The 13,934-nt window shown below is 39.1% G+C and overlaps 1 protein-coding gene across 1 annotated transcript; it reads left to right on the plus strand.

The window, feature by feature from the left end:
• The first annotated feature begins 571 nt into the window (after positions 1-571).
• LOC110794516 (uncharacterized) lies at positions 572-1,678 on the plus strand. Its single transcript, XM_021999491.2, has one exon. The coding sequence runs from the start codon at positions 572-574 to the stop codon at positions 1,676-1,678; it is 1,107 nt and encodes a 368-aa protein (XP_021855183.2).
• The last annotated feature ends 12,256 nt before the right edge of the window (positions 1,679-13,934 follow it).

The raw sequence follows: 13,934 nt of genomic DNA on the forward strand, positions 1-13,934 counted from the left end.
TTTCAAATCCAATATCAGATTGATCAAATGGATATGTCCTCACAACTACATGCAACAACTAAGTTAGATCGTCTTCCAAAAAAACTGTGTTTTTAGTGGTATGTGCGAGAGATTGTCCACGATGCAAGATACTCAAAGCAAAATAAGCAATTTTTTGTTAAGCCTTGATAAATTTTAGCCTTGTATTGATATTAGCCTCACATTTTAACTAAATGTTGGGACTCATATGCTCAGGCCGGTCTTATAATTAGCCTCACGCCCTCACATTGTATAAACGCTTAATGACAGAAATACAAAACCAAGAACTATCATTTCCTAACAAAAATAAGGGTAATTAACTAGTAAAAGAGTTAAGTGAAAGTGAGAGAGAATGTTAGAGAGAGAAAGTGAGAGAGAGCCCCCCTAACCGCCGGATTCCAGCAGCAAGCCCATCGGTCAGCCAGTATAGTTCTCACTCAGCCACAGCGCCACCAAACCACCCCAAACCATTCCCCAACCGACCAACGAGCCAAACGACACCAGAAACACCCACAAAGGATGCAAAACCACGACCAAACCATCCTATGCAGTCATGGTCCAAGGAGTGACCCAAACCCCTCCACCTGGTTACCGACCTCTAGCCTCCCTGCAAGCCCTCACCTCCACTACCCCATCCCCAAATTATGACCCAACCATGGAAGCTTTCATCAGCCTCGACAAGGAGGAGGCAATGGTGCTCTCGGAGCAATGGATAAATTCACTCATCATCAAAGTGATAGGGAAATCATTTTCAGTTGATTACCTCAAAACAACCCTCCAAAGAATTTGGAAAACCAACCACCAGATTCGCTTCATTGCCTTGGGCAAAGGTTTCTACAACATCTCGGTCCCGAATGAGGAAGTAAGGGAACACATCCTGTCACAAGGGTCGTGGTTCATTGCTAGCTACATGTTAATTGTTCAACCATGGATGCCAGGATTCATACCATCCCAAGCCATAATCTCGAAAGCCCCAGTCTGGGTTTCATTACCGGAGCTGCCAATTGAGTTCCACTCGCTGCAGATGTTTCAAAGAATTGCAAGCGAAATTGGGACCTTCATCAAAACAGACACAAAAGCTCTTGAGCAAAACAGAATAAGGTTCGCAAGGATTCAAGTGTTGTTGGACCTAGCAAAACAGAGGAAAGAAGTAATATGGCTAGGAGCCTTCAAGCAATCCATCTACTATGAGGAGATACCACACTACTGCAACCAGTGTCAGTCAATTGGGTACCGGAGTGAAAGATTCCCGCATTATCCGGTTGATAAAGGGGAAACAGAGGACGGCGCGGAGGAGGTTGAGAAGGACAAAAATGAAGGAGTAGGGCAAAACGTGGCACCATCACAGGCCACCAATGAGGAGGGAGAAAACACCAACCCTTGGATCCATGTTCCCAGCAAAGAGATAAAACAAAAAAGGGAAACAAAAAAGCTAAGTACAAAAAACAAGAAAAGTGCAGAGCAAAAGGTGGGAGAAACTCAGGAAGGAAAAAGGGGGAAAAACAAAATACCAAGAGCTAACCGAAGAAGTCAACTACAAGTGTGGGTAAATACCCAATCTCGGTCCACAAAGTCACTACAAGGCTATCAGCCCAACTTGCAAAAACAGACCAGCAGAAAGCCCAATGGGGGAAGAAGAACCAAGAAACGGGCCCAATGAAGATTGGGCAGGGAAATCAGTCGATTCTCGAAGTCCAAAAGCCAAAAGATAAATTCACCCCACCAACCACATTCAACCCCCCCTCCCAAACTGCATTAACTCCCACCAACCTTGTTGAAACCCAACCGACCATCCAACCAATCACAATCCAGAAAGACCAAACGTTTACTTTCACCTCCATACAAAATCACCCTTCAGAAGGAAACCAAAAAATCAACCCCCCTCTTTCTCTCTCTCCCCACAATCTCTCTCCAAGCCAAAAACCAGAAAACTCCAAAAACCCTAAAAATGTCGAGCGACATGGACACGGACATGTTCGACTTTGGAAACGAGTCGGAGGACAGCGATGCTTCAATTCCACTACCATGCATCCGCCGGTATTTCAAACGGCGATCAACCCCCAACCCAAGGTTCACTCTTCCGTTCCAACCTCTCCCACTGGACTTTCCATTCCCGATCATCGAACCCACAGAAGATCTGCCTCCCAAGCACTATGTCTGCAAAGAAGCTCTAATTCCAACCTACCCGGAGTTCAACTTCAACAACATGAGATTCACTCTCAGACTGGCGAACGAATGGATGGACGTCGGTGCGGAAGCGATAAGGGGCTTCATCTTGGCATCGCACTGGGTGGACTTTCCATATCAAGACTTGGAAATGTCGCCAAAAAGAGGAGGTTCGTTGATGCCTGTGCACCTACCGGATCTCAAGACTGTGAAGGCTCTCTCTCCTGGCCTGGAGAAATTCATCAGATGGTGGATGAAGACAAAGGAAGCGAAGGAGGAACACCTCATCTTCCCAACGGAGCTGGAGTTTCTTTCCGATCCAATACCGATCTTCCCGCAAGTCAGGAAAACTTGGCAACTAACCAAAAGGGCTCCCCTCAAGGGAACATTCGGCGAAGCGACCAACGCCCTAATGGTAATCTCCACAACAGAGGATCTCCCACAGGTGGAGATCAAGGTGATCTCGGTGAAGGAGATAGAGGAAGGGGATTGCGAGATGGAATTGGAGTTTGTATCCAGGAAGGAAGTCCTATGAAGCAAGAGGAGTCAAGAATTCATGAACAAGATAGACCCCTCCACTCAGAAGAAGTACAAAGAGTTCTCGAGAACTCACAAAATCCCTGACCCGATGATCATTGTCGCATGGAACTGCAGAGGGATAGCTCGCAGAGGGTTCCAAGCTAACTTGCGCTACCTGTATGATGAACACTTGCCCCAAATCCTCATCCTGACTGAAACCAAAACTAGCCCAAAACACACTGAGCGCCTTATGAAGAAGACCCATTTTGAGAACTATGTACTGGCTGAACCGTATGGGCTCTCTGGCGGAATAATAGACATATGGAGCCCCCAGTTCATCAATTTTCAGATGATTGGGAAGGATCTCCATGCTATTCACGGCGTTGTGGAGGTAAACACTTCTAACCCTTTTCAATTTTTACTTTCAGCAATTTATGCTAGTACAAAGTTTAAAAGTAGAGTAGAATCATGGCATGAATTAATAGATATGTCCAACCATGTTTCTGTGCCTTGGGTTGTAATGGGAGATTTTAATAAAATCACTTGCCAATCGGATAAACTTGGGGGAAATAGAATAAAACAGTACAGAGCTGATAGGTTTGTAGATGCAATGAATGAATGTGGCTTGATAGATGCTGGTAGTGTAGGAAGTAGATTTACATGGTTCAACAAGCAAAAGGACAATCCCATTTATCAAAAATTAGATAGGGCTTGGTTAAATATGCATTGGCTAAACATGTTTCCTAACACAACTGTTCATAACCTCCCCAGAGGGACATCAGACCATAATCCAATTAAACTTATGACTGACCACAAAGATGAAAGGGTTGTCCATACCCACCCTCTGTTTAAACTGGAACCACTATGGTATGCTGAACCAGGATTTATTGACATGGTTAATGAGAACCTGAATACTGATTGCTCTAGCCTTGTTCCTAAACTAAATAATATTTCAAAAAAAATGTCTTCTTGGGCAAAGCAAAACATAGGGAATTTCCAAAAAAAAGGGAGAACTCTGTCTGCTAGGTTAAAAGGGATTCAAAAGGCCCTTGAAACTAGACCAACCAGTAGGCATCTACTGGAATTAAATGAGGAACTCTCCAAGGAGCTGAGCCTAATTTATGAACTGCAAGAAGCCTTCTGGATGGCCAGGGCAAGGTCTAATTGGATCAAGAGTGGGGATGCTAATACTGGATTCTTTCATAAGTCAGTAATCATAAGGAGGAGAAGAAATAAGATCTCAAAACTTAATTCTGATGTTGGTGTTAGTGTTGAAGGACCTGAACTAGTTCCCCACATTGTCTCCTATTTCACTAAACTCTTCACCTCTGAAAGCACTGTTTCCCCATGTGAGGACCAACATTACACTAATGAAATTAGTATAGACCACCCAACCTCCATTGAGGAAGTAGGAAGAGCAGTTTTTCAATTAGGAGCCCTCAAAGCACCAGGTAAAGATGGCCTCCATGCCTTCTTCTACCAACAACATTGGGGAAATCTTTGGCAAGACACCTATAACTTTGTAGATAGCATCCTCCAGAATAGGTTCTTCCCCAACTCAGTGAATGATACCACCATCTGCATTATCCCTAAGTCTGAACACCCAGAAACAATCAAGCAATTCAGACCCATCATCCTTTGTAATGTCAACTACAAGATTGTTTCCAAAGTCTTAGTGAATAGAATCAGACCTCACCTTGGTAACCTAATTTCTCCCAATCAGAATAGTTTCCTCCTAGGGAGAGGTTGTGAGATAAACTACATAGTTTCCTCTGAAATTCTACACTCCATGAAAACCAGGAAAGGCAAATTTGGGTGGTTTGCTTTTAATATTGATCTAGAAAAGGCCTATGATAGGTTGGAGTGGAATTTCATTAGGTTTTGTTTAGCCAGAAAAGGTTTCAGCAAAAACTCCTGTGACCTGATTATGAACTGTGTAGCCTCCCCATCCACATCCATCATTGTTAATGGTCAACCATCTCCCAGTTTTAGAACTTCCAGAGGTATTAGACAAGGAGACCCTTTATCACCATACATATTCATCCTTTGCATGGAATACCTTGCTGACCTCATCACAGAATCAGCAACAAAAGAGGACTGGAAACCCTTCTGCCTTAGGAGGAATGGCATCCCAATAACTCATCTCATGTTTGCTGATGACCTCATTCTCTTTGGGGACACTTCTAGCAAAACTCTTCAAAGCATAAGAAATGTACTTGGGAAGTTTTGGGAGGTTTCTGGCCCAAAAGATGAACAATGAAAAGAGTAAAATGTACTTCTCAAAGCATACTCCTCAAGAACAAAAGGATCTGTTCTGTTCAGCCCTAGAAGTCCAACCTAGCCCAGACCTAGGTACTTACCTTGGATTCCCCTTGACTGATAAGAGGCCAACAAAGAACCAAACTGAATATGTCTGTAGGAACATTAAAAGTAGGTTGGCCTCATGGAAAGCAAAATGCCTGAGCAAAGCTGGAAGACTAGTCCTCATTAAGGCCTCCCTCACTGCCATAGCCAATTACTCCATGCAAGTACTTTATCTCCCCAAGAAAACCCTAAAAACAATTGACCAAATCTGTGCAAAATTCTTGTGGGATTCTGAACCTCAAGCCCAGAAAACTCATCTAGTAACTTGGCTTAAATCCTGTGGGGATATGAAATTAGGGGGGCTAAGTATCAGAGCAGCAATTATTATGAACCAAGTTTTAATGGCCAAACTCTGCTGGAAGTTTGACACAAACACAAACCTGGCCAGTAAGCTTGTGAAGGATAAGTACATTGAGAACAGACCCTACCCCACTCCCTTCCACAAGGGTTCTAATATATGGCAGAATGTTGGGAAAGGGTGGGATCTATACCAAAAGTTTTCTGCTTGGTACATTGGGGATGGGAAAAATATCAACCTCTGGCATGACAATTGGACAGGAAAAGGTCCCCTTAGATCTCTAGTGGTTGGTCCAATGAACACAGGTGAGGAAAACCAAAAACTCAGTAGCATTATAAGTAATGGGAAGTGGAACATCAAGTACCTTTCCTTCATCCTCCTTGCTGACCTAGTCCTATGGATTCAAGCCATCCCTCTACCCCAATTTGGAAGAGATGGCCCCTACTGCTCCCTTACCTTAGGCTTAAAGTTTGACTCAAAAACTGCATATAACACCATTTGGAGGAACCTCTTCCCTGAACTTTTACCAAATGACAAATGGAGTTATATCTGGAAAGCCAGATGCCCACCCATGATACAATTCTTTCTCTGGCTCATCCTATGGAAAAGGCTCCCAACAGCTTGCCATTTAGCCAGCAGGCACATCATCCCTAACCCCCACTGCATCTTTTGTCCCACTGCCCAAGAAGACATGGCACACATTTTCCTACATTGCCCTAGAGCTCAGGAAATGTTGATTTTGAATACTGGGTTCTTGAAAATTTAAAAACCAACAGTACTGATCCAAATCCTAACAAACCCCTCCCCCAAACTCTGTTTGCCTTTTGCTTGTGGAGGATATGGATCAGGAGAAACATGTGGGCTTTTCAAAAGGAAAATAAAAACATCACCCCCTGGTGTCAGCAAACCATGTGGCTCTCAAATGAGTTTGAACAGTTCCACACCACCCAAGTTAATCAGCCAAAGCCAATGCATATAGAACCCAAACCCCAATCTCAGTTTTTTATAAAATGTGATGCCACCTTTTGCAGTACCACACTCTTTGCTTCCTATGCTATTGTATGCAGGGATCCAAATCACATATTCATAGCAGGTGTAGCTCGTACTTTCACATCAAACTCAGCAAAGACTGCAGAAGCACAATCAATCCTTCTTGCAGTCTCCTGGAGTGTCAACAACAACTGGCAAAACACAACAATATACTCAGATTGTAAAGCTGCAGTACAAGAGCTAAATGATGACCAAGCACCAACTACAAACCTCACTAACTTGTATGGAAAATGCAGGGCATTGCAAAGAAGCCACGGGAGCCTATGTGTGAAGTTCCAAAGAAGAGAGCAACTCTTGGAGGTGGACTACGTGGCAAAGAAGGCCAAGGCCCGGTTGAGTCTGTTGGATCAAGGCGTTAAAATTTCCCCCCCACCCATCTTAGCTAATGATATCTCTAGTAACAATGAAACTTATTTTTTGGGAGCATGCTTGCTTCATAATTATGCCATAAGTGGCTGTATTTTTGCCTCCGAAAGGAGTGGGGCATCATGAACAAACCGTTACAACCTTTTGATGTTTATATTTAAATAAAGTGACTCGTTTTCAACCAAAAAAAAAAACAAAAATAAGGGTCTGTGTATATACAGAGTAATATACAATAAGTTGTAAAGTTGAATTTTCTTTCTCAATTGTAATTTATTTGTATTGTTTCAGTAATCTCATTCACACCAAAAAAAAAAAAAAAAAAAAACGGGTGGTAGTTACAATCGCTAGGCGAACGGTATCCAGTAGTTTGTAGATGGGAGTAATTGCCTAATGTTAATAATTGGGGGTCATGTTAGATTTAGCGGGTAGACATTATTGATGAGTACAATAAATGAAAATAGTGTATGATAGCAGATAGATGCAATAAACAAATCAAAGGAAATCTTGAATTGGGGCCATTTATGACAAACACCATTTCAACGTCATACATTTCATCTTATCGACCTTTCATATTAAGTCATCCTAATGAGTGACCCTGATTGAATACAAGAAATCCAACGGTAAAGATCAAAAAGTAACCATGATTACGAAATTATTGTAGTCATTATAAAACTATCCTATAAAGCTTGATCGATCTTTTACCAAATTGGTTACTTTTACAATTTTATTTACCAAAATGGCTACTTTCAAATTCTATTTATCAAACTGACTACTATTTATTTACCAAAATGACTATTTTGACTTTGAGGCAAAAAAAAAAAAACCAATAAAACCGACTTGGTTTGGTTTTTTTTTCTTCTATATATATATATATATATATACAGTGAACTGGTTTTTTTTTTACTGAAAAACATAAATTACAAACCAAAGGGTATTTGTAAAAAAAAAATAACTTGTACCAAAAAAGTACTTAGATATACTAGTACCATGACTATCATCACACTGGGTCAGAGCGCGTTCCAAATTGGATACAATATATATCGGTCGTTATAGGCCTGTCTTTTCCCTCTAAGTTGACACAATGTAATGCAGTATAAGCATCAAGCTCAACCGTGTCCAATTCGATCATTAACATCAGGCACTCCTACATACGAAGTACTTACCAATTGTCCTCTTGGAATCTTCAATCGAAAAATATTAGGGTTTATGAATATCAATAGTCAATTGGCCAGACTCATGCAGTAACATCGATCAAATTTGGTATAAGAAAAAATAAAAAGAACCCAAAAATATATATAAAAAAGGGAGCAATCCATGGACTATGGACCACGGTGTACGGTGATCATATATAGTGCACCAAAAGAACATAGGTGCATAAGCAGAAGAACATCATACTACGATAAAAGAACATGCGATATAATATAACACTTTTTTGTTATAAAAAATAATAATATTATTTCACTATTTATTAAAAGTATAAATAAAAAAAAATCATGTTCTTTTCACGTAATCAAATGTTATTTTAATTATATACTAGTGTTCTTAAGGTGCACCGTACTCACGGTGCACCATGGTCCACCTTCTAAATTGGAAAAGGGAGTCCCTAAAAGAAACCAAATCGTTTCATTAATCTAAAAAAAAAAAATCAAACCGTACCGGAATTTTTAACCCGTACGTGGTTATTAAGATTGAGAATTGAAAAGATAATGAAGAGCACTGTGAAGCTACAACCAAACATCAATCTATGGCAGCCCTAGCTTGATCAATTAGCCTATTATCAAGAATACTTGGTGTATAGAGAAGTCGTCCCTACTTGCCAATTGCCATATATGTCATCAATAATGCATGGGATTATGGGTTGTATAAAAAGGGAGTGTACCCTCCTCTTCAAAACACACAAACAAAACCAAAAAAACATAATTATGATTATGGGTGAGATGAAGGTGAAGAAATGGGTAGTAGGAAGTAAGGTGTTTCTCCTGCTAATAATTGCCATAATGGTTGGCACTTGTTGTGTGGTTGCCCGGAATATTCAATATTCCGAGCAGCCAGAGAAGGAGCAACAACTGCTCTTGAAGATTTCAAACATCCTGCTTGAAGGTGTCCGAGGCGGCGGCGGTGGTGGTGTTAATGATGATAACAATCTGAGTTGCTGGGCACAAGGCGAAGCTTGCAGCCCTTTTATTTCAAGCAAGCGGTGCTGTGACGGTTATTCATGCGATAGTTATAGAGGAAGATGTGAATGGTGTCCAAGGAAGGGGGATTCTTGCGGTTTAAACGACCCTTGTTGCCCTGGCTTATCCTGCAATGATTGGCTCAAAGGTACATGCAGTTAAAATCGATCTTCAAATTCTGTCAGAAAAATATATCTGGCTATCCGATCCGTTCTGTTTGGAATTGCGAATTATCGCTTTGTATTTGTATTACTACTACTATACTACTTCTATCATTGCATATGAGTAGTACTTACGTAGGTTATGATTATTTATGTACGTGTCTTTCCCTTTCCCTTTCCCGTTGAGTACGTGTTTGGCAGTTGATCGATATATGCCTCATCGATCTTGTATTATTGTTGTTTATGTCGTCTATATGAAATAAAACAGTTTAATGTTGTGTTTTATATAATGAATTTATTTCTATTTCATGCATGTTCATCTTGTGATGCGATAATGACATAATGTGATCTAAGTACGTACATATGCATGCACGCTTAGACAAGCACGTACAGAGACAAGATAATTAATCGTGCATTTTTTTAATTGTTTTTTAACCCATGTGGCGATGTACGTACGTTTATATTTATCCTTCACAATTACAACCGTTGCCAAAAGATTTCCCTTAGAAAATTAAAAAACCAAGATCTCGTATTAATTCTACACTACAAAAAGTGTACTATTAATGATGGAAGATCCCGTCGTTAAATGCCAATAATCATTGATTAATGACGGGTTTTCTATCGTGAACCTGTCATAAAAGGGGACCGTCGTTAATGTAAAATCTCGTCGTTAATCCGTCGTAAAAGGCATTTACGACGGTTGTTCCCGTTTTTGTTTGGTTGTTAGCCCCATCGCAAAATGTTTTTAAGATGGAATTTTTGACCAGTCATAATTAAGTTGTGGTTAAAGATACAATTTTATAGTTCTATCTTTAATTTGCAACTAAATGAAGTATGAATTAACTTGTGTTACCGGCTTAATCGGGTCCGATCGAATGGTTATCTATTTAACAACGCGGATGCTGTAGCCTTATCCATTAAGTTATGGTATACGAAGTATTACATGTACTGCCTCCAACTACTTTCGAAAATTTGTGAGAAAAAAATGACGTGGCCGGCTATGGGCGGGGATATAGGAGAAATATAAATAATATTTCCTCCGTCTCGCACCGGTTTGATCATCAGTGCAGAGTTTAACACTTGAATTGACTGGGTCGTGTCAAGAGCGGGTCAGGCCCAAACTTAAATGAAATGAGTCGATTCGAATCATAATTTAAACAAGCTAGTCATATTCAATCAGGTCGAGTTATAGACCATTTAGCATAACCCAACCCGGTCTGACCCATTTTTTAAAAAAGAAAATGAGTATACGAGTCACATGCAACCTAAAAATACTTGTAGTGTATATTATCAATCTATCGTACTCCCCATTGCACGTCACCTCTTTAAAAAGCATCCTCATTCGAAACAATGCTCGAACGTCATTTTACTTTCAATTTTTTCAGAAAGCATGCAAAAATTTTGATCTCCTTATGTAACTAACCTTTTGTAATTGTGTTCTTTAAGCTAATGTAAAAAAAAAAAAGAAAAAGAAGTATAAACATCACAAATTGAAAAAAATAATTCAAACAAGTGTCACAAATTAAGATCAACACAAAACAATAATAATAATTAAGCATCAAGTGGTGATTGTCCCTACTTTATTGAATGTGTATACCAAATTTACTGTTTCGCCAACAATAATAAAAATCAATAATAGCTAGTAGTAAAAGTCATACGTAGCAAATAGTGAAGTATATTAGACTAATAGTATGTACGTAGTAATCAATAACAATGCATGACAACAATAGATATTGTCATATTGATGATTGAAATAATACTACATCGTTTTACAATATATGTAATGTTTTATTTTACAAGTATTACAACGCGTTTCTTGAGGCATTCATATATCAAATTGTGAAATAAAATGTAATATTAGATAATGGTTATTTAAAGGGACTCTCCCCTCTTCAAAACACAATTTACACATAATCCAAACAAATTAAATCAAAACAAAAAAAGACATGGAGAAATGGATACGAAGTAAGGTGCTTCTCTTGCTTATAATTGCTACAATGGTTGGCACTAATTTTACTATGGCCGGCTGTCCGGAATGAATTTTCCGAGCAGCCGAAAATGGAGCAACTGCTCTTAATGATTTCCAACATCATGCTTGAAAGGAGTCGAGGCAATGATAATTGTTAGAGTTATGGTGTATCTAGGTTTTTAGTATGTTTAGGAAACTAGAATTGTGTTAGTTTAGGAATCTAATAGAGTCCTAAACGACTAAACCCATTATAGTTATGTTATGGTTTCCTATATAAACCAATGATGTAGCCATGTTATAATTAAGCGATTCAATTATATTATTGTCAATCAATATAATAAGAAAATGAGACGACTCTTTTTTGAACTATATCATAAACAAGTCTTCTTCTATCATTCTCTGTAAACCCATCGGCTAGATTTGTTAGCCTCTCAAAAGTTGAGATTTTTTTTAATGGACACGGTATATTGTTGACAATGATAGTATGGTTTATTAGTGCGTTTTTTTTCTTTGTTGTTGTTGTTGTTCTGGTGACTTGCGATTTGGCGGGATGAGTTGGCTTTTGTGCGATGTACTGAGTTGTGTTAGTTTAGATATCTAATAATAATAATCTAAGTTACCATCCGACCACTCTTGCATGGTGGGATGAATTGTTGCCGAGCAGTATTTGCAAATTTCACTACAAGAAATTGTATCTTTAACGACAACCTAATTACGACGGGTCAAAAATCCCGTCGCAAAAGCCTTTTGCGGCTGGGTTAACAACCAAACAAAGACCGTCGCAAATGTCTTTTACAACGGGTTAACGACAAGATTTTTTATTAACGACGACCCCCTTTTATAAAGGGTTCGCGACAGAAAATCCCGTCATTAATCAACGATTACTGGCCTTTAGCGACGGGATCTCCGTCGTTAATGGTACAATTATTTGTAGTGTTTTCAAAGGTTGTTGGAGGTCGATAATACATGCGTATGGTGTCTTGGACCTGAGACTCTGGAAGTTCATGTGGTGCACTTGACTCGTCTTGCCCCGGTTACACCTGTAGTAGTTATGTTACCGCTATTTAATGCAAATAAGTAGTACGAAGCATAAATTATGTGGCGAGGAAAGCCAAAGTCTGGTTGAGTCTGTTGCATCCAAGAGTTGCACCACCCTACCAACCCCTAAAAATTTGGTGATATCTCTTTAACTACGACATTTCTGTTTTGAAAGATAATTTTTTGTGCACTATAGCCTATAGGTGCCATGATTGGCTGCGTATTTGTACCGTCTAGTAGTGAAAGTTGATGAAATCAGCACAAACTTATCTACTGATGTATATCTTGATGATTTAGTAATCTTTTTTGAAGGTAAAATTTTTTAAAGGTAAAAAATGATTTATTAATCTAATGCAGTGACTCATTTTGACCAAATATATGTTAAAAAAAAGGATCACAAAAGAGATTTTATCAACTTTTTATATATATATAAAAAAAAAAAAAGAGTTCTTATTTTACAAATGAGTTTGCGAAAATTTTGTTTGGGTTATGAAGTTTACGTGTACTCCTTGCGAAGGCCCAGGCCCAATAAAGCTGTCCAAAATTCTGCAAATGCATTAAAATATCCCACCCATATGGCCAAAGTCCCAAAATCACCTTCTCTTTTTCCTCTCCTGCTCCTGTGCTCCATAGCATTTGTTGCCATGAAAATTCAATTAGTCTTTCCTTTACATATTCGGCAAGCTAACTCTTGAAGTGTTTGATGTCCGCAAAGGCCACATTAACACATACGGAACAAGCCATGCATCATGCATGCATGGAGCCATGGAGGGATCGACATCATACATCGATCAAAAGTTTGGGGCCAATTAGTAATTAATGTACCACCATCACAATAACAAGTTAAAAAGCACTAATTAGGATCGGAAGGGGGTGGCTATTTTGTTTAAGAACCATAAATGCATTACGTTAAGTTACGTTGATGAACATGCATCAAAAGTACTCCCTCCGTCCAGGAATACTTGCACCGCTTTTTTTATAAAGCCGTCCCCCATTACTTGCACCGTTTCTATAAATGGTAAACTTTTATTAATATTATATCAACTACCCTCTTCACATGCCATTTTGTGGTCCCATGCACCCTATCCCTACCTTTTTAAAAAGTTGTCACATATCCCTATCTATATTAAAAAATACCCCACTATCAACTATCATCTAATTAAATAATAAGTCAATTACTTTGTATTAAACTCTGTGTTGGTCAAACCAGTTCAAGTATTCCGAGACGAGAGGGATCGGAGTAGCATACATAATACACATTTCGAAGAAATTTCATCAGATAGTACGTACATGAGTAGTTTTTTGTATTGGATTTTACAAACGTACATGGTACATCACATCATTCGATCAGATGCATTACAACATAACACAATAGATAATGCCCTATACTGATACAGGAAGCTTCGGACACACAAGAAACCAAATCAAACAGTCTTACTCAAACTAGTTTGAAAGCAACATCACCTTGGGAAGATGTACGTCGTCGTGGTTGTGAAAAATGTAGTTTAGTTATAATCTTATTACAAAAGTCGAGCACAATCATACACATGTGAATTATATATTACATTTGTAATATCTCTTGTGGTCTCAACGCGCGCATAGTCCAAAGCTAGATCGTCATGCCTATAGTTGTGTACGTAAGTGTATTTTGTCACGGGGTCCAACATGCAGGGTTATAAAAAGAAGACTAATATCAGAAATGATCTAGTATAATTAAAATCAAAGAAAACACAAAAAAAAGCTAATAAGTATATATGGGAGAGATGAAGAAATGGGTATTAGGGAAAATGGTGCGCGATGATAACTGTATT

This window comes from Spinacia oleracea, chromosome 1 (genome assembly GCF_020520425.1).
Source record: "Spinacia oleracea cultivar Varoflay chromosome 1, BTI_SOV_V1, whole genome shotgun sequence".
NCBI lineage: Eukaryota > Viridiplantae > Streptophyta > Magnoliopsida > Caryophyllales > Amaranthaceae > Spinacia > Spinacia oleracea.